At 35.7% G+C, this 24570-nt stretch overlaps 1 protein-coding gene across 1 annotated transcript in view; it reads left to right on the forward strand.

The window, feature by feature from the left end:
- Dst (dystonin) overlaps nucleotides 1–24570 on the forward strand; it is a 456059-nt gene that overhangs the window by 404986 nt on the left and 26503 nt on the right. Inside the window, 16 exon segments of the mRNA XM_047559692.1 lie at nucleotides 53–271; nucleotides 3664–3867; nucleotides 5418–5649; nucleotides 6499–6725; nucleotides 8007–8129; nucleotides 8268–8369; nucleotides 9840–9941; nucleotides 11887–12060; nucleotides 12385–12540; nucleotides 14942–15139; nucleotides 15481–15609; nucleotides 16687–16857; nucleotides 17729–17884; nucleotides 18082–18288; nucleotides 20853–20972; nucleotides 23181–23350. Coding sequence (XP_047415648.1) covers nucleotides 53–271; nucleotides 3664–3867; nucleotides 5418–5649; nucleotides 6499–6725; nucleotides 8007–8129; nucleotides 8268–8369; nucleotides 9840–9941; nucleotides 11887–12060; nucleotides 12385–12540; nucleotides 14942–15139; nucleotides 15481–15609; nucleotides 16687–16857; nucleotides 17729–17884; nucleotides 18082–18288; nucleotides 20853–20972; nucleotides 23181–23350 — 2690 coding nt within the window.

Below are 24570 nucleotides of genomic sequence, written 5' to 3' on the forward strand. Positions count from 1 at the left end.
CAGGTGCTAGTCGGCCTGACAATTAAACAAATTTCACCATCTGATTTTCTAGAAAAAACTGGACAAGTTATTGAAGAACTACGATGCCCTCTGCCAGATAAACTCAGAGAGGTACCTACAGCTAGAACGGGCCCAGTCCCTGGTTAATCAGTTTTGGGAGACATATGAAGAACTCTGGCCATGGCTGACAGAAACACAAAAAGTCATCTCTCAGCTTCCTGCCCCAGCCCTTGAGTATGACACTCTAAGGCAACAGCAGGAAGAACATCGGGTAAGCTGACGGTGAAAGAAAATGTGATACTCCCCACTAAAAAAGAATCAAGGTTTTGATGTTTTTTTTAAATGCCATTAGACATGTTACATGGCTATGATGTCTTTGTAATATTTTATTCTGCTCTACGTGGTTTTCTTACCTCATAGCTGTTTAACCTGTGGCCCAGGATTAAATGGAAAGACCCATGTAGGTAGAGCATGCTGTATATACCATTAATTGCATCATGATTTTTATAGAATAGTATGCAGTATAAACCATCTGGGTAGGGAAAAAAACTCCCATTTTAAAATGCTAGAGGAATAAGTTTTGGAAGTGCTTTCAGTTTATACATTAATTTCTTTCCATTTGTACATATTGACTAATTTATATTTTTTATTTAGTGATCAGAGCCATCTAGAGTATAAAGGCAAAGTAGAAATATATGGAAGAGGCTTTATACAGCTTGGAGTAAATATACAGTATTATGAAATATGGCCAAAGAGCAATATCACAAAAATTATGAAAAGAAAATATGCTGAAGTATAAAGACAAATTATCCCCCCCATGGAACTCTTGGAAGTTCTTGCTCCCATATACTAAGGAATATATTTATAACTACAGTCGTATCATATTTTAAACATAAGTGAAATGGCATTATGAAGTCCTCCTTCCAGCAACCACTTAATTATTAATGTCACTTAAAATTTTGCAAAAAATTTGGACGAGAGAAGGTTCAAGACTCAGAATAAAATCTGGAGTCTTTGCTATTTATGGACTTGTAAACCTAGTTGTTTTCCCAGATCTGTACAAAATGTACTCTGAGACTAATCAGTGTGGGGGTGGGGGAGGAAAAGAGGGGAGAGAGTACTTAGGGTATATTTTAGGGTATATTACATCATTGTTTGTAATATGTGAAAAACTTATTTATCTTGTTTATTTACTATTTTAATGTATTATCATGGAAGAATATCTCTAATAAGTATTTGGAAAAGAGTTTTGGAGAACAGTTTGTTTAAGGAAAAATGAAAATTTCATGGAGTTCTGTCTAAAACATTCAGCAATAGAAAAACTTAGAAACTGTGCAGAATCAGATTTAATTTTAGTATAAGGATTTTTGTAGTGGAAATCCCCATGCCTATTCACTGAATAATTTTTAATATGAAATGTTTAATGGATTTCTTCTACTCTGAAGTGATTTTAATAATTGTGCTTTTCACATAATATCAGAAAGGACCCATTATGGAACTGATAAAATGAAAATTGAGTTGATTTCTCTTTTTTGCAAAATCTTTTAAACTCAAAAAAATTTATGATTGTATATTATAAGGAAAAGTACGAAAGTTTGTAGTCCGGTCTTCAGATCGTTCAAATTAAAAGCTCTCAGAATATTTGCAACATTCTAGAATGGCATTTCTTCAGCTTTACCATCCCTCTTATTTTGGGGGAAGATCTAGCTCATTCTAGCCATGAAAACTGGTTCTAAGGATCATTTTGCCACATGAGGGAAAGGCATCTCTTATCAGGTCCTATCCTCATGCACACATACGCCCAAGTGTGGGCATCCAGTGGGTGTCCTCTGTTGTGTTACAGAATGATCTGCAAAAGGCCCATCACAGTGCTCTCTAGGCTAAGTTGTCTCTTACTAATACTGCACAGATAAGATCTCTAAGCAGCCTGAGAAACAGCAGAGGTCTTGGAACCTCTGAGCATGAGTTGCTCAGAACTCTGAGCGTGAGTTGTTTTCCAAGTGTGCATGATGGAATACTGAAACCAGAATGTGTGTGACATCTCCAGCTCTCCTTTCCCACTCGATTTTATCATAGCTGTTATTGCCATCACCACCTCCATTATGTTAAGCAGTAGGAAGAGATGATCTGATTATATGGAATGAAAATAAGGAGAGCTCATTCTGGAACACCCAGAAGCTGGATTGCAGGCCTGGACCTCCCATGTCCTTACATGCAGCATATTCAGTTAGACATCCTCTTCCTTTTTAAATGAATTCCTGTTTAGCTCTTTCCTGAAGTACTTTGAAGCAACCTTCAGAAAAACTTTAAAAATAGTATGTTACATAGGGGACAATTGATGTACTATACTGATTTCCTCAACAAGTTCTCACAATAATCCATATGACTGGACACTTTGAATAAAAAAACCCATTTATGTTCATCCTGATGATTCTTCTGTATGAATAATAGAAATTTAAATGTACAAAAAAAAATGGGTAGCTTATCTTTAGATGGTCTTCCTGAAAGTAATTTCTTTCAGAGAAGGTCTTATTAGGGGTTGGATAGCAAACTGTTTGGGGATGTACTTTCTGATGGGGACAAGGAACTGCTGATGAGGGAACCCAATGCACCATGTGGACAGTTGGAAGGCTCCTTAGTGCTGCATGGAGGCTGGCCTCAGAGAAACTTGAGGCAAAGCTTCCCTGGGAGTGGTTTTGGGCTTGACCCTTGAGTAAAGCTGTTCAACAGAGAACCCAGGATCCATGAAGTATAACTATTCCAAGTTTACTTAGGCCTCCAATACATCATATCTATCAGAGGGAATGGGGCTCCACCTGGATCCCACCTCCACTCATTAATATAATTAATTATCTTTATATCTGTCATTTAGATGACAAAGTTACACAACATCTGCCTAAGACACATTTTTTTTGAATGCACTTTTCACATAATACTCAGTATGTAGCTGTGTATTTGAAAGGTTGATAACCCTTACAACTTTTAACATTTTAAAATAGTAAATAGAAGTAAACTCATTCATATGTATGTATAATGTCTATATCATATATATGTAGAATAGATTCTAATATACATAAACAATATAATGTCATATATGTGTATCCATTTATATTGGTTCACATATGTAAGTGCAATGCCTTGTGGGCTTACATCACCCTCACATCCCTTTATCTTGAGTTTTTACTCTCAGCACTGTCTGCCTTCTACTGAGCTGCTTTCCATTCCCTTTTTTCCTTTCTCCCTATTTTAATACATACCCATGAGTATGTACAAAGGTACATCAAGAGTTACTACTTGGTCTCTGGAGAGACATAGGAGGTCAGAATCTTTTCATCTAAAATGACCCTTGGCTCATGCTCCTGTCAAAGTGTACTGCTATTGGCATGGAATACATGAAGAACTGGGTTCATTATTTCACTCAACCAGCAATTGTGTGTGTGTACCCTTAAAGGGTCTTCGGCATGACTAGACTGTTGTTTAATATTTGTATCAGGGCCATCTCTTCCTGGCAAGGAGTTGTATGAGCCATCATGTGTTAAATGCCTTGCGATGGGGAGGGCATTTGTTTGGTATTTCTTGCCAGCTGGATGCATTGGGGGTGCAGACAGCTGTAATATGGAGGTGTGACCCTGAGATACTGAGAAGTTGTTTGGTTTGTTATAGCAACTGCGTGAGTTGATAGCTGAACACAAGCCTCATATAGATAAGATGAACAAGACTGGACCACAGTTACTGGAATTGAGCCCAAGGGAAGGCTTCTCTATCCAAGAGAAGTATGTGGCAGCTGACACCCTTTACAGTCAAATTAAAGAAGATGTCAAAAAGCGAGCTGTGGCCCTGGATGAAGCCATTTCTCAATCAACTCAGGTAATCATTTACACTAGAAATAGAACTGGGTCCTTCCAAACAGCAAAGCAGGGAAAGGCGTCTTCTTAGATCTGATTAAATTTCAACCAGAATTATTTCACTCCACTAACTCAGGGTATTGACACAGGGTATTTGTCTCTCAGAGGTGGTGTTTGCTTGTGCCCAGCCCTTATATTTCTCTGCCTGCTTTAAGACACAATAAAAAATAATTTTCGGTGACTAAGAAACATATAGTCACCATCATTGTCAGATATTTAATTCCATGTCCATCCTGAGTGGAAGGTAGCATTTGGCATTGGTAGAGATAAAATATTACTGTCATTACTAATAAAACATTCTCAAGGCAGTAAGAGGGAAGGCTGAATGATAAAAAGGAAACAAATATGAAGTTGGAAATAATTTTTTTTTTCCTTCCTTGAAAATACCTTTTTTCAAGAAGTCAATTTTGGAATTACTTAAAGGTGTTCCACTTCCAAGGTTTGGTTTCTATCATTACATACAGAATATTAGAGTGGTCTATTTTCTATAATCCCAAATGATGGTTCCCTAAACTTTGAGGATAAAGGAGAACTTGTGAATGGACCACTTTTTATAATTTGCTTAATATAAAAACAACAAATTTAGCTGGGTGCAGTGGTGCATTTCTCTGATCCCAATGGCTCAGGAGCCTGAGGCAGGAGGATCACAAGTTCAAAATCAGCCTCAGCAACTTAGCAAGGCCTGAGCAACTCAGCAGGACCCTGTCTCTAAATAAAATATTTTTTTAAAAGGACTGGGAATGTAGCTGAGTGGTTAAGTACCCCTGGGTTTAATCCCTAGTACCAAAAAAGAAGAAAAAATAATTTTAATTTAAAATTATCTCATATATCTGAGTTTGTGTTTGACCATGAATTAAATACAAACTTGTTTACTTTTTATTTTTTTGGTACCAGGATCTGAACCCAGCGCCTTGTACATTTTAAACATATGTTCCCTAGCCCTAAAAACAAACTTCTAATACAACATTGTGGAATGTTTTGACATTTTTTCACTTTAGGAAATACATATAGCTTAAAGAATTTGTTCAATCAAAATTGCCCATGAATTTCACACTTAAGAATATAAGTTTTTAGAATACCAAAATAGTCACTAAAAAAAGAAGAAAACAATCAACTTTGATTGACAAATATCTGGTTTATTGAATATAAATTTTAAAATTAATTTGAATTGTAATAACAAGATGAAGCAGCAGGTTAAAATAGATGCTGCTCTCCAGTGGTCCAGTTGTATGTTAATATATATCATTTCTTAATACCTGTGATTATTTAAAAGAAACTAAGTTCATTCTACCTACGTAGTGTAAAACAAAGGTGTGTATACAAGTCATGATTTTAAGCATGACTTCATATACCAGCTAGATTTAACTCTTTGAATAGATATATTGACAAAAGGGACTAAGATTTAGTCCTTAATTGAAGAAATTAGATGGGTGGTTTTATTTTTCACTTAAATTTCACACTTTAGTATCCCAGATCTTTTCCTCAAAAATGATCCCACTATTGTACTACTAGTTTCATGACAAGATTGACCAGATCCTTGAGAGCCTGGAACGCATTGTGGAACGCCTGAGGCAGCCACCTTCTATCTCTGCTGAGGTGGAGAAGATCAAGGAGCAAATCAGTGAAAATAAGAACGTGTCAGTAGACATGGAAAAGCTGCAACCACTGTATGAAACTCTCAAGCAGAGGGGAGAGGAAATGATTGCTAGATCTGGTGGCACTGATAAAGACATATCTGCCAAAGGTAATCGTTTTGAAAAATTCAACTATACTTTTATATTTTTATGCTGTTCTCTGATAGTCCAGTTGCATAACAAAATGCCAGATCTCGGAAAATGCATTACAGATACGTGTTTAGGGTGGAAGGGCTGTGTATACAAATCCCTTGTTAATGTCTTCCTGCATTTGTGAAATTAATTGACTGAATACAAACCATGCCATTATACAAAGACCATGTGTTCTCTGGGCCTTTTAAACAAGTAGATTAAAGCACAGTACTAATAAGGCCAAACCTAAGATTTTTTTAATAATTTTTTTCTCATCACTGATTATATTATCTTCCCTAGTATGCCTGCTCTCTTCCATAACCACAGAAATGGCAAGACCATAACCCATACAGCTTAGAGCCATGAGCTGGGCTTGTGCATAGTGGAAATTCATGATAAATGTATCTAGAAGCAAGCCAAAAATGCACATCCTACATTTTTGTATTCCTGGGACTGAACAGACAAGTTTATTCTTGAGTTGGAGAGCATAACAAATGTGTTTACATGGTTACTTAATTTTTGAGGAATTAAGAAGCCTTAGTGAACTTAAAACTTATTAAACCTGGATCTACTCTTGCTGCTTTGAGCATCCACTTTTTTTCAGGAAATGCTTTGGTTCAGGAGAGCAAGAGACCCACTGATCTTGCGTTACCTGGGATAGGCTCTTTGGGCCCAGTGATACTGATCAGACTTGATCAGCCAAAACCTAGTCCAGTGTTAGACACCTAGCTAACTGAATTGCTGCTTTCTGTGTGAGCTAAAACATTTTGTTTTATTGCTTCAATGGAGCTAATCAGCATCCTTGCTAATACTGTTTGGCTCCATAGCTGTTCAGGATAAACTTGACCAAATGGTTTTCATTTGGGAGAACATACACACATTGGTGGAGGAAAGGGAAGCTAAACTCCTGGACGTAATGGAACTAGCAGAAAAGTTCTGGTGTGATCACATGTCACTGGTGGTTACCACTAAAGATACTCAAGATTTCATCCGGGACCTGGAGGATCCTGGAATTGATCCCTCAGTAGTAAAACAACAGCAAGAAGCAGCAGAGGTAAGCAGAAAATCTCATTTAAAGTTTCAGAAAAAAATAGGTGTGGCATAATGAAACCTGGATTCCTGTGGTATATGTTAGGAATATTATTCTGTTAAAATTTTATGTTTGTTTCTGAACATGGAATGCATGATGATTGGTAGGAGATGGAATACACCCACAATTTTTGCTTGAAGACTGTATATTTAAAATAATTTCTCCCCATCTCCACTGCTTCTGCCTTTTCAGGGCCTCATTATCTCTCCTTTTGGCTTCCAAAGTAAGCCACAGTGCAGTCTCTTTCATTGCCAGGCCTCTAACCTTGCTGCCAATCATCTCTTTAGATCTGCTTTTATTGCTTAAAAACCCTCAGAGGCACTGCCTGCTGGATAAAACCTAAACTTCCTAGAACAGCTGTTTATGTACCAACCTAGCCCAGGCCTGTTTCCAAAGACTTCTATTCTATGCTTCTTTACCAGGCTACCTCTATTGTAGTGATTAAAAAGTGTCACCTCCCCCTACCTGCTGTGCTTTTCTGAGTGTTCATCTGTACCTTTACACATTTTATTTCCTCACCTTAGAATGTACTTTTGGCCACTCTGGTGACAAATCCTGTTCAGGCCTCAAGTTTCAGCTCAGTTATTAACCCCCATGTAACTCTTTCTTGTACACTTAGCAGAATTATTTGCTAAGAATAAATTACCATCTTTTTTGCCATTAAACTTTCAGATTCTACACACAGTGTGACTTATTGTTGCTTATACCTCTGTTTTTCCTGATGGACTGTGGGTTCTATTTTTCTTTATATCTCCTGTGTCTTAGGGCTTGGTTTATGCTTATTAAATATTTGTTAAGTGAATTAATATATATTTAACCAAGAAGACAAAAGCAAAGATAGTATATTTCATTTCTGTTATGTTTTTGTAGTTTACAAGTCCTAGCTAGAATAAAGACATTAAATCCAAAGCTTGGTTGCCCTAAATCTGTTAACATACATTAATTCTATAAAGTCTTTGAGCTTATATCTAAAAATGCATATTGTGAGGTGTGTTTGGTTTCCTAAACAAAATAACTTCCTATGCTTTACAGTATTATTGATGTTTTTTAAGTTTTGTTCCTGTATTGTTACAGTATTTATTATTTATTTGTGTTCTTATAATAAAAATGTGACATTTGTTACTTAAACAGTGCTGTTTTTACTTTAAAATATTTTTTCTGTTTTATGTTGAGGAAATTTATTGCAGAAATAAGTTTCAGTGTGATTTTGCTTAACATTGTAAGGCTGTTACTTTCTTATTCTAGGCCATAAGGGAAGAAATAGATGGGCTACAGGAAGAGCTAGACATGGTCATTAACCTGGGTTCTGAACTCATTGCTGCATGTGGGGAACCTGATAAACCTATCGTCAAGAAGAGCATAGATGAGGTACAACTGGCTTAGTTTCTACTCTTATCAGAATGCCTTTCTAACAGTTTAGTTAACTCAAATATGTTTAATATGTTTTAACAACTAGTTAAAAATTTTAAACTTGACACTAAAAAACTTTTAATGTTTATATCATAGTTAAATTCTGCCTGGGATTCTCTAAATAAAGCTTGGAAAGACAGAATTGACAAGCTGGAGGAGGCCATGCAGGCTGCTGTTCAGTACCAGGATGGACTGCAGGTAAGGTGGTTACTGTGTGTCTGCTGGTTTCAACTGAAGGAGTTATCATACTAGTTGATGTCTACAGATTTACACATTGGCACCATCCCACCACTGTGCCAAATCTATTCCTGTAATTGCCCCACCTACTCCAATTCATGTTTGGCATTCTAGATGGTATTTCTGACCTTTCAGATATAAAGATTTAAATGCACATCTAAACACGTTTTTAAACATACAGTGAAATTTACTTTAAAAAGAAATATTTTTCTTAAGTGAATGTACTTTCTCACAGAATTTTCACACATGGTTCAGCACCAGACGGTGAAATGGAACTGAGACTGAATTCTGTTCTGGGGTTGAGTGGAATAAGATGAAAGGAGTAAACACTATCTAAAAATATCACCAAGTTTAACTAAAGTCAGAAGTAAAGAAATTTGATTTGAAGCCAATGTTCTCCGTGTACTAAAATAGATTTCCATTTTATTAGGTCATAATCTGGTGTGTAAAAGTGTTTTCTTCTTTTCCATATATATATAGTTTCTTTTAATAGTTGTTTTTCACATCTCTTAAAGGTTGTTATTCAGTTCATTAACCATTTATGAGTTGGTGTTTTTAATAACCAAAAATTCTTTTGTCATTGGAGGCCAACGCAGGGATATTTCTTCCCTAACTTTGTTCCATTTCCTAACAGACTGGCAGGAGTTTAATCTTTGATCCCTCTTACCATATGGAAAAAAACCTCTCTCTAAGTATTTCCATAACACTGAGTGAATATTCTTTTTAATGTTCAGATGAGAACATCTTTTCCTTTTTCATTATGCCATTTCTATATTTGTAAAAATAAATATCACTACCAGGCTTTTTGTCAGCTGAAAAGGGTTTTGAACTTTGGAAATATATGAAAAAATTCACTACAAATAACACCTCGTTAAAACTTTCCACCCATTTTTTTTTTTTAAACAAAGTGATAACTTATTAGTTACTACCAAGTAGTCATTAAATCAGGCTCCAGCCCTGTTGGTAAGGCCAGGTCATGGTGGTGAATCTTTGAGTTGTGTTGTCCTCCATGGCTAGAGGACTTGTACAGACTCCTTGCCACTGCTAGAAAAATAAGGGCCATTGGAGTTCCTGTTGGTCATGAAGAGCCACTGGATTTACTAAAGACCTGCAGTTGGTGTCACTAGAGGTGGAAGATCCCAGGTGCTCTGGAGGGTCCAAAGTGTGATTAGGGAGTGGAAGATATTTCATTTCCCAGTTTGCTGCTTAAGTTCTGCTTAAGTTGCTCATCAATGACAACAATATCAGATATTTTTTAAGATCTTCCCCCTACTGTGTGCTGTGGCAACTTCGTTAAAGTGCACCGTCACTTTTAAAATATATTTAGTACCTAAAAAAAGAGGTAAGTTAAGACTTTTCTGAAACACATAAGGTATTGTTGCAGCTTCAAATATACTATTATATTAACAGGTGGACTAATGTGTCTTTCAGGCAGTATTTGACTGGGTAGATATTGCAGGTGGTAAATTAGCTTCAATGTCTCCCATCGGAACAGATCTTGAAACTGTCAAGCAGCAGATTGAAGAGCTAAAGGTATGTGTGGGAGCTAAGTCATTTATCAAAGGCTTCTCTGCATTTCTGTTTGTTTGTTTTGTTCTCCTGTTGCTGGGGATTGAACCCAGTACCTCATTCATGCTAGGCAAATGTTCTACCACTGAACCATACACCTAACACCCCATTTTAAAGTTCTTGAATCATAAGATTCCTAACATGAAATGTATTTTACATAAGTGAAGAATCACAGTTTGCTTTTGAAACTGGCTTAATATAGTACCTACACATAGTAAACAGTAACTAAGTGCTCATTAAAAAAGGAAATATACTAGTTGTTTTATTGTTAATTTATACTGTTCCTTATAGAAAAGTAGGAAAATACAAATAAGCTGAAAGTACAGGAACCAGTCTTTCTTAAGTTTCCTAAAATATGTTGTACCCAGAAGCAACTTACTCTTAAGAGTTGGTATACAGTCTGTCAAATATCTTCATGTTGGGGGCAGGAAGGAGTGTGGGGACTGTTTCATCAATACACATGTAGCAACATTTTTTTTCTTTCATGTGTTCTGAGTAATTAGTTCACTCTAATAGGCTAAGGACCCATTCATGGTATAGTTATATTTCCCAAAATGTTTGTTTTATAAATGTTTGTTGATATCCATCTACTTTCCTCTGTCACCTTTGCTTTTGTGGTTCTTGATCTCCAGCTATGAAAAATCCTCTCCATAGGGTGATCATTTACTGAAATGAGATCAGCTATTGCCTTCCTAATTGTTCATACAGAGACCACTGTCAGTGAAGTCCTCTAGACTTTTATGTAAAATAATCATCTGGCTTTAGAATTGTGGCATTTTCATCTGACTCTGACAGACTTTTTCATTAGAAACAAATATTCTTCTTGAGAATTTCACTCTTACTGTTGTTAGATTGAGATTATTTTCCTTTGTTTTACTTTGCCTGTCCTATAGCAAACACATGACATACTTTATATGTACAATGACTGTGGTGGAGGAGAATTTATTTTGGATACTTGTGTTTATCTCAGGTGAGCAAGCTGTTAGGAAAAAAAACTCTGAAATCAAGTTGTCTGGGTTTAGGTTTGAGTTCATCCACTTGCTAACTAAATGACCTCAGAAAAGTTATCTGACTGCTCTACTCTTGTGTCCTGAGCTTGAAAGGAGTGTGAAAGTATTTTCCTTATAGTAAGTTGGTTGACTAATTTGATCATAGTAAGTGGTCACTATAATTTACTTATTATTTTCATATGTTTGAAAGAAAATTAAGGAACTGCTTAACCATTAATTATTTACCATTACAGATGCAGATATTTTATGGAAATATTTTGTAACAGAACAATTTTACTGTTAAAAGCAACCATTTTCTAACCTGTTGATTGGCAAAGCCAAGGTTATTAACTACATGTCAGTAATACAGGAGGCACCATGACAGAGAATAGCGTTAGTCTGTGTCACCAGAGGGTGAAATGTAGGAATAACTAAATATTAATGAATGTAACATAATCACAAAGAAGAATTACGAGGGGATGCAAGATGCATGTATGTTTTAGAGCAGGAAATACTGAGTTCCTTAGGTACATTGTTTTCTGGTTTTTGTATATGTTAATGCACATTTTATTTTCTTCTTTTCTATAATTTCAAAACTCATTTTTAGTGTACAATTAGGTATTGGAATATGCTCAGACTTCTAAATTTGTTCAATTTTTGTTGTAGAAAACAAAAATGAAATATCAAAATTATAAATAGAAATATCTTTTCATTAGAAACAATGAATAAAGAGTAAACACTTCCCTTAATTTTTTGTCTGTATTCTTTCATCTGTTAACCCCATGTTTGATTTTTATTTCTTCTCACCTCCCCACGATAGGAAATATGAATTAGAATAACAATTTAACCCCAGAATTTTTGTTTGTTTAAAGTTACCAATATGTTAAAAAAAAAATCCCTTGTATCTTTTTTTAAAACAGCAATTTAAGTCAGAGGCCTATCAACAACAAATAGAAATGGAAAGACTGAACCATCAAGCAGAACTTTTGCTGAAAAAAGTAACAGAAGAAAGTGACAAACACACAGTTCAAGACCCGTTAATGGAACTGAAATTGATATGGGATAGCCTGGATGAGAGAATTATCAACAGACAGGTAAACACCAAGACTTTTGTTATGAAGCTATGCATTGTTGATCTTAGACATTAATGTAAGATAATTACTAAAAATAAAATCAGGCAATTAGGGAAATAAACTTTTGAAGTCCCAGATTCTCTTATTAGAGCTCTTTTTGCTTATGCTATTTTTTTAACCACAAAGAAGGTCAAACTAGAAATGTGGAAGGATATGATGATTGGGTTTCATGGGATGTGCTTATTGACAGAAGGAAACAATTGATTTTTGCCCTTTTTAATGAATATGGGTCATTTGTACTGTCATATTCATAGATGGATCTTCTTTCTCTCTGCTTTCTCATAGCACAAGCTGGAGGGCGCTCTGTTAGCACTGGGTCAGTTCCAGCATGCTCTGGATGAGCTCTTGGCATGGCTGACACACACTGAAGGCTTGCTAAGTGAACAGAAACCTGTTGGAGGAGACCCTAAAGCCATTGAAATTGAACTTGCCAAGCATCATGTATGTAACTGTTACTACCCTATGTATTATGTTTCTTCTCCATGCATTTTTAGTGTCTTCAAAGTTTTTGGTATGTTTCTTTATGCATTTTTCAGGGTTATGATTTTAATACAAGTTCATATTTGACATTGGTAGCTAAGGATTAAACTACTTAAAAGGCATTTATTAAAATATTTTTCTCATTGTTCAGTGTAGTTGTTATCAAATACAGCAAAGATGGGAAGTTCATGGCTAAATTTCACTGGGCCTGCATGGCAAACGTGAACAATTAAGATTCCTAATTATACCTGTCATTAGACTAACTTCACCTATTTTTAAAAGTTGTTGTGCATAGCCTAAAATATGGGTTCAAAATGTGGTTGTTTTGACACAGATTTCGTTTTTCTTCTGGCCCCTTTCCCCACCCAGTGTCTCTTAGCCTGCTTGGGTGTCTAACTGATTACTGTCTATCTGTACATCTTTCATTATATTGTGATTTTTCCTTCTGTATCTGTGTCACTCTTATCTTTACTGTATTTTTGTGTTATACTCCTTTCTAAATCAGTTTTTTAAAACATTTATGTTTAAAAGAAGTTTTATGTCTTGTTTTGATTTGTAGCTTATGAGTTGAAAGTTTTTAATCTTAAGAGACTCATACAAAATCATTTTATGTCACTGTCACCTTTGTGACACTGGCTTATAATTCTTAGCAGATCATTCCCTATCCCTTGAATCACAAGACTTTCATAAATGCACAGCAGGGTTTACCTGACATTCCACCATCTTTCATAGACTTTAGCATTTACATTCCTAGTAATGTCTTCCAGTTCCTGAATCTTCACCTGAAGTAAATTTTCCCTGATTATCAGGCAGGGAACGTTTAATAACTTACTTTTACTAACATTTAAAAAATAAATGTAAAATCCAAATAGCATTTAAGATTATGATATGCCGTTTTTAACTGTTCTCACTTTAGTTCTCCTTCTTTCATATTTTTCCCCACCCTAACAACTCCTTAGTTTAAATTTTTCCTTCTCTTTTGCCTGGTCCTGTCTAAATGGAGAGTCATTGCCCAGCCATATCTGATTAAGAAATTAGGATTATTTTGCATAATGAATGATTATAGAGAAGCTTACTTCATTATTTAATGTCTGTGCTATACCTTTGCTTAGAGCAAAACATGACTGATCAGACTAACTCTGCATGGAAACAAAATATGTTTATTCTCATAGTGTGAGTTTATAGATGCATTTATATTTTCATAAACCTGGCAGTTGTCTTAGAAAGCAACATCAGTGTTCCGAACTGCATACAATACATAATAGAGGTGGAAAAATGGTCCGGTTTTGGTGGGGGATATGGCGGGACCTTTTAATTTTGTTTATCATTGAGTAGTTAGAAATGACTCTTTTTCTCTTTCTTTCCATAGCTCAAAAATCAAAAGTTAGATGACTTAGAATTCCAGCTGAGTTGCTGGAGGAAGGAAGGGAATGTTTCCATCCTTCCCTGTCCTGCAGTCTCCTGCTCCTAGGCTTTGACTTAGACCATTTACAAGTTTGCATTTTATAGAATTTTTTTTAAAAATTTGGGCAAGAACTTTTAACTTTTCCATCTTGAGAAAGCAATTCCTGCTACTAACATATAAGAGTATACCTGCTTTCTATAAAGATAACTCCTTACTCAGTTGGTTTTATAGCCTTTGGCAAACACTCCTTCACCAGATGCCTTAGAAAACAAGTAAATACCGTTAGAGAACAGTGCTCTCAGATGGCTACTGCCCTTCTCTGAAATCCCTGTCTTGATTCCCCTACTGATGTGTGATATCTGACATGGGCTGAAAGCTGAAGTTCTTTTTCTTTACTTTGTCAACCCTGAGTCAGTAAGCATCGGGGAGGATTATAATGGACTCTTACAATGTTATATTCCTTTGAAATTAGCAGTGCCCCTCCAATAAGAGAAAATAAGAATATTCTCTGGTTACTTTCTTTCCCTTTAGAATGCTAATTATAAAATAGTTCTATCTTAGAAGTGATAATTTTGTATTTGAAAATGAATATATAGAGGTAAAAATATTTTTAAATTAAGTACTTAAGACATAAAAATTAAGTTTAATCAAATAAATTGAAAAAATTTAGAACCTTTTAATGATAATCTCCAGATATGTAGTGCATCAATTTCAAGGTCATTCTAATGGGAATAACTGGCAAGGTGTCCTCACACAATCATTTCAAGGGGTATTGGTAGACTACATCTTGGAAAGCTGTAAAGTTAAGTGAAATTAATTCCATCATTTTAAACTTCATACTAAATCTGTTATGAGGTTTTTTTTCAGAATGTTTCATAACCAGAAAATACAATTGTGTTAAAAGTGATGTCAGTGTGTTACCAACTGGCAAACATGATGTTATCTTAATATTTTCAGGTGCTTCAAAATGACGTATTAGCCCATCAGTCCACAGTGGAAGCCGTTAATAAAGCAGGAAATGATCTAATTGAATCAAGTGCAGGAGAAGAAGCAAGCAGCCTTCAACACAAGCTCGAGGTTTTAAATCGGCGCTGGCAAAACGTTCTGGAAAAAACAGAAAAAAGGAAGCAGCAGCTGGATGGTGCCTTACGTCAGGTGAATAAAGAGACTGAATCCTGAATGTTTCTATAGTTTTCAAGACCAAAATAGCACAGATTTCTTTCATTAGTTCACAGACTGCCGTTTAATTTTTATACTTTAAGGAGAGGAGTAGAAATGAGAGGGATAAAGAACAGAGCAAAGAAGAAGGCCCTCTCCAGTTCTTAGCATAATACTCTTACCTGCTGAGCTCTCCGAATGGGTAGGCAGACCTAGTGGTACCTGGCTGTCAGGAATGCAGAGTGGGGCTTGGCAGACTGGGACTGTTTGAACCTCGTTTTCTGCTTTGAAAGTGACAGTGTTTGTGGCTCGAACTTAAAACTTCCCTATCACTGCAGGCCAAAGGGTTCCACGGTGAAATCGAGGATTTACAGCAGTGGCTTACTGACACGGAGCGTCATCTGCTGGCATCCAAACCTCTGGGGGGTTTACCAGAAACAGCCAGAGAGCAGCTTAACGCCCATATGGTACGTACAGATTTCCTATAGCTCCAGCTTCAGATTAACAGATTGACCATTTTGTGTGCGTCCTGGTGTTATCTTGTACATAATAATGGGAAGAAGCTTTAAAAGAGACATGATTTTATAGCAGAGATTAATGTGTGTAAGTGCTAGAAACAACGCCACTATTGATTAAAATTTTCAAGTCAGAAGGTTGCTATATCAGCACATGAGGTTTTAGAAATCAAGTTATTTTTAAGAAACCAACATTTCCCCACAAATTGATAAGCTTGAATGGATAGTGTTATAATCCTGAGTAAGTTTTAAACTGCTGAGCCTTAAAGTATAAAGAAAAATCTTCAAAATAATCAGAATGTACTTAAAATTATTGCTTAAGCATGATATATTCTCACCTAGTACCTTGGAAGACTGGAAAATATGTTCTTGTTCTGTTAAAAGAAGATACTTCTCTTTCTCCTTTCTCCCCTTTGGTAGTAGGGATGGAACCCAGGGGTGCTCTACCACTGAGCTACACCCTGACCCTTTTTATTTATTTTGAGACAGAGTCTTACTGAGTTGCTGAGGCTGGCCTCCAACTTGCCATCCTCTTGCCTCAACCTCCTGCTTAGCTGGGACTAAAGGTGTGTACCACTGTGCCTGGCTAGTGAAATCTTTCTCTTTTTTTAAAAATACTTTTTAGCTGTAGATGGACACAATGCCTTTATTTTATTTATTTATTTTTATGTGATGCTGAGAATCAAACCCAGTGCCTCACACTTGTTAGGCAAGCACTCTACCACTGAGCCATAACCCCAGCCTGTGAAACCTTTTTTGATAGCATAAAAACTATTGCTTCCAACCTTGGCATGCAGAATGCATTGATAATGATAGCACCATTTCTGAGATTTCTCAGTAAACTGGATATGACTGTAGGTTCTGGTATTGTTTGAATATAGTGAAAAGTTTAACTGAGTGTCATGATTACTCTCTATGCCAGAGAGATGAATATTTGATGAAGAGCTTAGGATTGATGACCCGGGGAAGATATAACTCTTAGATTTTATTCTCTTAAAAGTCATATAACTTCAAGGTATCTCAATTTAGGAAGTCTGTGCTGCCTTTGATGTTAAAGAAGAAACATATAAGAGTCTGATGAAGAAAGGCCAGCAGATGCTTGCAAGATGCCCCGAATCTGCAGAGACAAATATTGACCAAGACATAAATAACTTGAAAGAAAAATGGGAATCAGTGGAAACCAAACTCAATGAAAGGAAAGTATGTGCTTTGATTAAAATAATAAAACCAGTGTTTTAGTTGGTTTATTGCATGGGTTTTGCCTTATTTCTGAGTAGAACTATCAAGAATAGAATTTTTAATAATTCATGTTTAAAAAGGATTTTGTGTACATTTGGGGTTTCATGGCATCAGTTGAACATAGTATTCTAACACAAAAGAACAGAAATAGAAGGATGTATACAATATAGATAAAATATATCATAGATCAAGTGTCATTCATATTTTTAAAAATATTATCAACCACTCAGATACTAATCACATTCATTAAACAAAGAAAGAGCAAGAGTGAGATGATTCTACTTACATTTTACGAGCATTTACATAAAAATTTTATCCAAAAATGATTATAATTTATGTTAAATTATGAATTTTTTGTCACTTTTTTAAAAACTCAGAATAACAACCTAAGAAATTTGTACTACTATTAGTGATGCTATAAGAAAAACAATGACTAGAAATAGATTGTATGCTATCACTGATAGAGCATAAAGTGTATTCCATAGGTTTTTGACCCCAACAATTAATTACGTGACTATCAAGATTTATTTTTACAGAGTCTGTTTAGTAATTGTGTTTTTTTGTTAATTACCCATAAGCACAATTTAGTATATATTAAGTGTTTTTTTAGCTGTTGAAATGCTTCTTACTAGATGGGAGCTTAATAAAGAGGTTTGATTTGCTAGTATTTTAGTAAAGGCCCATTATAAAAATAAGCTGACTGTTTAACATGGGTACTGTATGCATAAAGTGTGGAAGAGAAAGGAATCTGCAAAGAATGATTAACTTGAAACAAACCAACAATATAACCCAAACCCTTAAGCATCAAACACTAAATAATCTGCCTTCACAGACTAAACTGGAAGAGGCTCTCAGCTTGGCAATGGAGTTCCATAATTCCCTCCAAGACTTCATCAACTGGCTCACCCAGGCTGAACAGACCCTAAATGTAGTTTCTCGGCCAAGTCTTATCTTGGACACAGTCTTGTTTCAAATTGACGAGCACAAGGTATGTAGTGACCCCAATAGATAGCATTCTTCTTTCAGACTCTGGGCTGTTTTCATGGGAAAAGTATGACTTTGGTGGCTTGAAAACTTTCTTTTATCCATTGAAACAATTTAAGCTTTATGACACCAGAAGCATTTTTAAGATCGATCCATTTTTTTCTTGTTTCTAATGATGTGCTTTTTTTTGCGGGGGGGAAGGTTTTTGCCAATGAAGTAAATTCTCACCGAGAGCAGATAATAGAACTAGACAAAACTGGAACCCACCTGAAGTATTTTAGTCAGAAACAAGATGTTGTCCTAATTAAGAATCTACTCATCAGTGTTCAAAGTCGGTGGGAAAAAGTGGTTCAACGGCTGGTAGAAAGAGGAAGATCTTTGGATGAAGCAAGGAAGAGGGCCAAGCAGGTAATAAATCTTTATAAAAATTCTATGAACTTGGCACTGCATCAGTTCTAACTATTGAAATGTATGTCATTAAAGTGCTTTTTGTTGCAGGCAGCATAAGGTGTAGCAATCAGGAACCAGGGTGTTTATTTCCTGAAAAGACTGGCCTACTTTTGCAGGCTGATGTCACATTTTGGCCTGGCAGCAACTTCAGGCCCTGGGGAACTGATCTTGAATGACTGTTTATACCTTGACTGCTATCATTAAAGTCCAAAAAGAAGCTCCAAATTTTTGTTACTGTGTTTGTTGATTTTTCCTTTGTCTTTTCAGCCTCCACTATCATATTCAGAATGAGGCACCATACTTTATTATATTGCTAACTTCCATGTACTTCCCAAGGAAGACTTTCTTCATGAACGATCAGCTAGGAGCTGAACCCTAGCCCTCCGAACAACTTTCTGAAGGGGTATTTTCTGGGTCAGAGTTGGTTGGTGCTTCTCACCTCTCTAAGCACTCAGTGACAAGCCTTTGTTTCTTCCCTTTATTTCAGTGTAGCTCCATCTCACTTTGGAAGCAATTGCTTGAATCTTTGGGGGTTTTTTAATTAGAGAATGTCATAAAGCTCACAAGGAACCTTCCTTACCTTCTCTACCTGTTATTAACTTTTCATTCTAGACTAAACACAGAGAAGAGGTAAAATTATACACCTCTGTATATCCCTGTACCCTGTGGAAGAGAAATGAATCCCCCTTTCTTGGCATGTATATTGTTTTTTAATTTATTTGCTTGTTTTACTATAATCAGTATAACATTGAGGCAGTTTTATAATTACTCATTTGCCCCATTAAGCTGCATTTGTCTAGCATTAGTGGTGTATTCCATTGTTTCGGGGAGCGTGGCTCAGTCGGATGATATAAGATGTCACAGGAGTCAAGTGTTTCATTGTTTATAGCTATCAGCATAAATTTTTAAAAGCTTTAGAAATGGCAGATTGCATTAGAGAATTACATGCTGTATGTTCCTCTTTGGGAGGTGTGACATGTCCAGTGTTAAAAATAAAACTCTGGAACAGAGTCTCTAATGTTTTATCAAAATAGTATTAATTATGAGCCTAACATTTTTCTCCATAATCTGTGGCACAATGCCTTCTATAGTACAGGTATTTCTTGAGTTAGGAACATCTAATTTACAAAGGTTTTTTTGGGTACCAGTAGCCACTTACCCTTTTCCTTCTTTCTCCACTTAATCAATTTTACGGTTTTATTTTGTTTAACTCACTTCATCAACATTTTATACCATTTCACTGGAAATGGATAGCATTTCCTCTATTTATATAGCTTAAAAATAGCCTTGAAAGCAAGACCCATCTTAGAAGCTATGGTTTATATCTTTGAACTTAGCACTCAGCTGTTATAACCTCTATTTAAAATCAAACTACCTAACACCTTGGCTGTTTCTTTAATTTCTTTCTTTTTTATTCCTAGTCTTTGGCTCTGGTGTTGATCATAATTCTCTGACTTTGGCGATTTTTGTACCTTTCCACCTGACTTTTTTCTTTTTCCATGTTTAAACTGATTAGAGTTTCAGGAGGGGTGTGCAGAGAGAGAGGGTTTGTAATAAGATAATCTCTAGTGGGCCCTTCAGCTTTGTGGTTCCATGCCTAGATTGTGCTTCTATTGTTAAATGTCTTTTTGTTATTTCATTATTAATGTTCTTTGGTATTAAAGTCTTTTATGTTGATCACTTGAGTTTTTGTTATGAGTGTGTTCATTTCAGTTTATTATAAGAAATAATTTATGACCATTTTCACAGTTTGGTATCTAAAGTTAGAGTCTACTACACTAGTTCTTCTATGTGATAGAAAAGAGACTTTGACTGAAGCCAAAAATATGTAGCTCCAGAATATGAGAATTGTATTTTGCTAGAACTGAAGTACTGTGGATATATGCTTGTGCATATAAAACCAGTATGTAAGACACAGACATGGAGGATTTTAATAGCATAAATGAAGATGTTGAATTATCTTTGTGTTAAGTAGAAATGCGGTGCCTCTTTTTGTTCTTGTTATTTTTAAAAACCAATTTACAAGCTTTATTCTTCCTTCTTCACTTTTTTTCCTTTTTCTTAACATAGGAGTTAAACACCTTAGAAGTAAACCCAAATGTGTCAGGAGACTGCAGGAGACCACAAAACACACACACACAAAAAAAAAAAAAAGGAAAGAAAAAAAATTTTCTGAGGATCTATGTTAATTATCAAGCAAAAAGAAAGGGCAGGAAAAAAGGAAATTCTCCCTGGAGCTCCTTAACTGGTTCTAGGTTCATTCTTGTTTTTGTTCGTATCCATGTGTTGAATGGGTTGCAATAAAGTGACCATGGGGCACAACCAGAATTGCCAAACACTATCAAGACATTTTGTAATTTTCTCTAGAAAGCTTTACTTTTTTCTTCTTCAAGAATGAATGAATTTTGAATGAATGTTACTCAACATGTTCATTAATATTAATTTCTGTTTTAAAATATGCTTGATATCAAATACAGCATATCTGAAAAATTTCTGGACAAAGATGTGAATTTCTTTTACAGTTCCATGAAGCTTGGACTAAACTAATGGAGTGGCTGGAAGAGTCAGAAAAGTGTTTGGATTCAGAACTGGAAATCGCCAATGATCCAGATAAAATAAAAACACAGCTTGCACAGCATAAGGTGGGTCTGTCATTAGAAAAGCTTATTGTCTCATTATATATTTCAAGATCCCTTCCAGATTCTTACTTGATTATGTATTTATTCATCACTAGAAAAAAAAATCCCACCTGTATGAACCTGTGTTAAATTGAGAGGGGAGAGAGGCAGGGGTAGGAAAGATGGTGGAATGAGACAGACATCATTACCCTATGTACCTGTATGATTACACAAATGGTGTAAATTTACATTGTGCACAACCATTGAAATGAAAAGTTGTATCCCATTGGTGTACAATGAATCAGAATTCAGTCTGTAGAAATAAAAAATAAAAACCAATTGCATTTGATGTTAGTCAGGTGGCAATAATGTCTTTACTTTTAGTGACCATTACATTTATGATTCAAGAGTTAATTGCTTTAAAAAAAAATACAAAATTAAAACTGGGGCTTAAGGATGTGACTCAGTGGTAGAGAACTTGCTTAGCACATGTGAGACCCTGGGTTTGATGGCCAGCATCACCAAAAAAAAATCAAAACTGGACTTCCTTTGCAGTCTAAAACACATGAAGGATTTGTAGCAGTCTGAACATTGGCATTGGCATTTCAGTTTTCACATTCCCTGCCACCCAACTCTTGTATTTATTATTTGTTTATTATCTTTCTATAATTCTATTTGTAAAGTGACCACCAGCCATCAGGGTGAAGATGTGGTTAAAAGGACAGTGGTTCCTTGCAAACACCTTTTACAGTTTTAGGCATCTACCTATAAGTCAGTGCTTAAAAAATGGTAACTTTAGAAGACTGGAAAAATTGGTGCAACTTAAGAAAATTCTAGCCATCATTTTCATCCAGGTGGGCTAGGTGTAGGGGGTCATGACCAGAGGATGCCTGGAGGAAATACACTGACCACCTGTTCTTGGCTAAATGAGGGCTTGCTTTGCTGGCAGCTGGGGAGTTGCCACATCCAATCTTGGAGACACAGTGACAGTGAACAGCACCTTCCATCCTTGCCCTCTGATGGAAAAATGAGAGCCTTCTTCTCAAGATAGAATGCCTTTTATGAACTTGAACATGTAGGTCCTGTAGTGTTATGAAAGTATATTGCATAATAGAGAATCCCAGATAAAGAAAATGCACAGAACTTTGTTGGATTCTCTGTTTTACCCCATATTGCTTGTAGCCAAAGTCAGCCATTTCTCTAAGACATATTTCAAGGTATTCCATTAATTAATGGTAGTCGCTTAATTTTCAAAGAAATCTTTTCTACTTATTCATCACTTGGGGACTTTTGTCTTTAAAAAGCTCTAAACTATCAAGTACTCAGCTATAATATTCATTATGTATCTGCTGTGTAAACAAAGTCTCCATCGATAACCATGATTCTAAACCCAAGCTTTCTGTTCAGAATAGCATGAAAAAATAATATTTAAGATAATAAACCATAGAAATGGCATGATATAATTGTGTTAATACTTCAAAATTTCCAGATGTAGTTACCTCAAAATATATTTATAACTTTTAAAGGCAATAAAATATTAGATCATTGTAACTTTGGGATTATTTGAGAAAATTACATGTTTGCATAGCATTTTACTATATTACTACCTAGTATGATTCTAGTGTGCTACCTGGATTGAAAATAACTGTATTATAATTGCCTTGATTTTATATAAGGTTATAAACTGCCCATTAAGTTGACCTCTTTCTTCTCGTCCATGAGGTTGTACGTTCAATGGAAATTATCTTGTTTTTCCTAGCCTTCTATTAAACACTTAAAAATACCTTCAAGATATAAAATGATAATGAAAGGCTTACAAAGATAGTTTCTCTGGTCACTTTAAAAGCTTATAATTGAGCTGTGTAGAAAGAATATATTTCATTCCTCCACACACAGAGATGTGTACATACACAAATATGAAAAGCTAGCTATGTAAAAGGCAGCTAGGTATAGATGTCATCTTAGCAATACAACCATTAGATTCTGAAAGAGTAATCTGTAGATCTTCTCAGATATGGACAGGGCTTTGGATAACCAGAGTGGAAGGACATAGGCTTCCCAAATGGTAAGAATGGTGTAAGCCATTGGCCTAGACATCAGAATCTAGAGAGGCAGTTCTTACATGCCCTTCATCTTGGTTCAGAGACTCCATTTGTTAGGGATGCCTCCTTTTACCTATTTGTTTATTAGTCCCAAGTAGAAATGCACATTGTTTTCTTGTTAAATATATAGGAATTTCAGAAATCCCTTGGAGCCAAGCATTCTGTCTACGATACCACCAACCGAACTGGGCGTTCTCTGAAGGAGAAAACCTCCCTGGCTGATGACAACCTGAAGCTGGATAACATGCTGAGTGAACTCAGAGACAAGTGGGATACCATATGTGGGAAATCTGTGGAAAGGTAGGATGTCCTTCAGGCAGTTTGGTTACTTCGTAGACCTTCCTCAATAGATGTTTGTGGTGCTTTGCAGGGACATTTTAGGGACCTTAGATACTTCCTTTACCTGGGGAACATCTGCTTGTCCTAAATATCCATTTACAGAGCATCTGTTTCGAGAAGCCTTTGCTGTTCATTATTATTTATTTTTAACTTCTCATTAAAAAAAAAAAAAAGATGTCCTTCCCAAGCCTCTGTCATTTTACACCTGACTACACAAACTGCTCTGACTGGTCTCCCCAGACCTGCTCTATCCTTGCCTTCATCTTATCACCACATAACTACTTAGGATGATTTTTCTATTTAAGCACAATGATCTTACCATTCCCCTGCTTCATGCCCATTAGGGCATTGCCATTGGATGAGAGTTAAAACACAGGCTCCTTAATGTAGTGTGGAGGGCACTAGTGATCTGACCCCAGCATTCCTTTCAGCTTCCATTCACCCCTCTCCAGTCTCCCTCTTTCTCATTATACTTTTCTGAAGGTGCAAAACTTATTTCAAAAATTTAGAGTACTTAAGAAAAAGCACAATAGTACAAGAATTCAGATACCTTATAAATGTTTTTAAGCTTTTTGTTGAGCCTTAGTTTTAGTTATCTTGTCCCAAAGGGTTGAGTATTCCTTATCTGAAATATTTAAGAAGTGTTTCAGATTTTGGATTTTTTTACATGTTGAAATATTTGCATTTATATAATGAGATATCTTGGGGATGGGACCCACATCTAAACAAGAATTCTTTGGTTCATATATGCCTTATGCACAGAACCCAAAGTAGTATTTTTTAACAATATTTTGCCCGCAATAAAGTTTCATGGTGTAGAATTTTCCACGTGTGGCATCTTGTTAGTCCTCACAAAGTTTCAGATTTTGGAACAGTTTTGAATTTTAGATTTTTGGATCAGGGCTGCTCAACTTGTATCAAGATTAAATAGAGGCCACTGAAATTTTAGTTTTTGTTGTTGGAATTTTCTTTCTGGCCTCCCATAGCAGATTTTGATCCTTTTATGTATGTATGCACAAACTACATATACATATACACATGTGGATATACTTACGTACTTTTTCAGGGATGAGTGACATCTTTTTTGTGGATTTTATGTTCTTTTTGATGTTTATTTTTTTCAAACAAAATTTCCGTACATGATTTTTAAAGGTGTTCCTGTTTTAAACAACATTTCTCTT

This window comes from Sciurus carolinensis, chromosome 7 (assembly GCF_902686445.1).
Source record: "Sciurus carolinensis chromosome 7, mSciCar1.2, whole genome shotgun sequence".
Taxonomy (NCBI): Eukaryota; Metazoa; Chordata; class Mammalia; order Rodentia; family Sciuridae; genus Sciurus; species Sciurus carolinensis.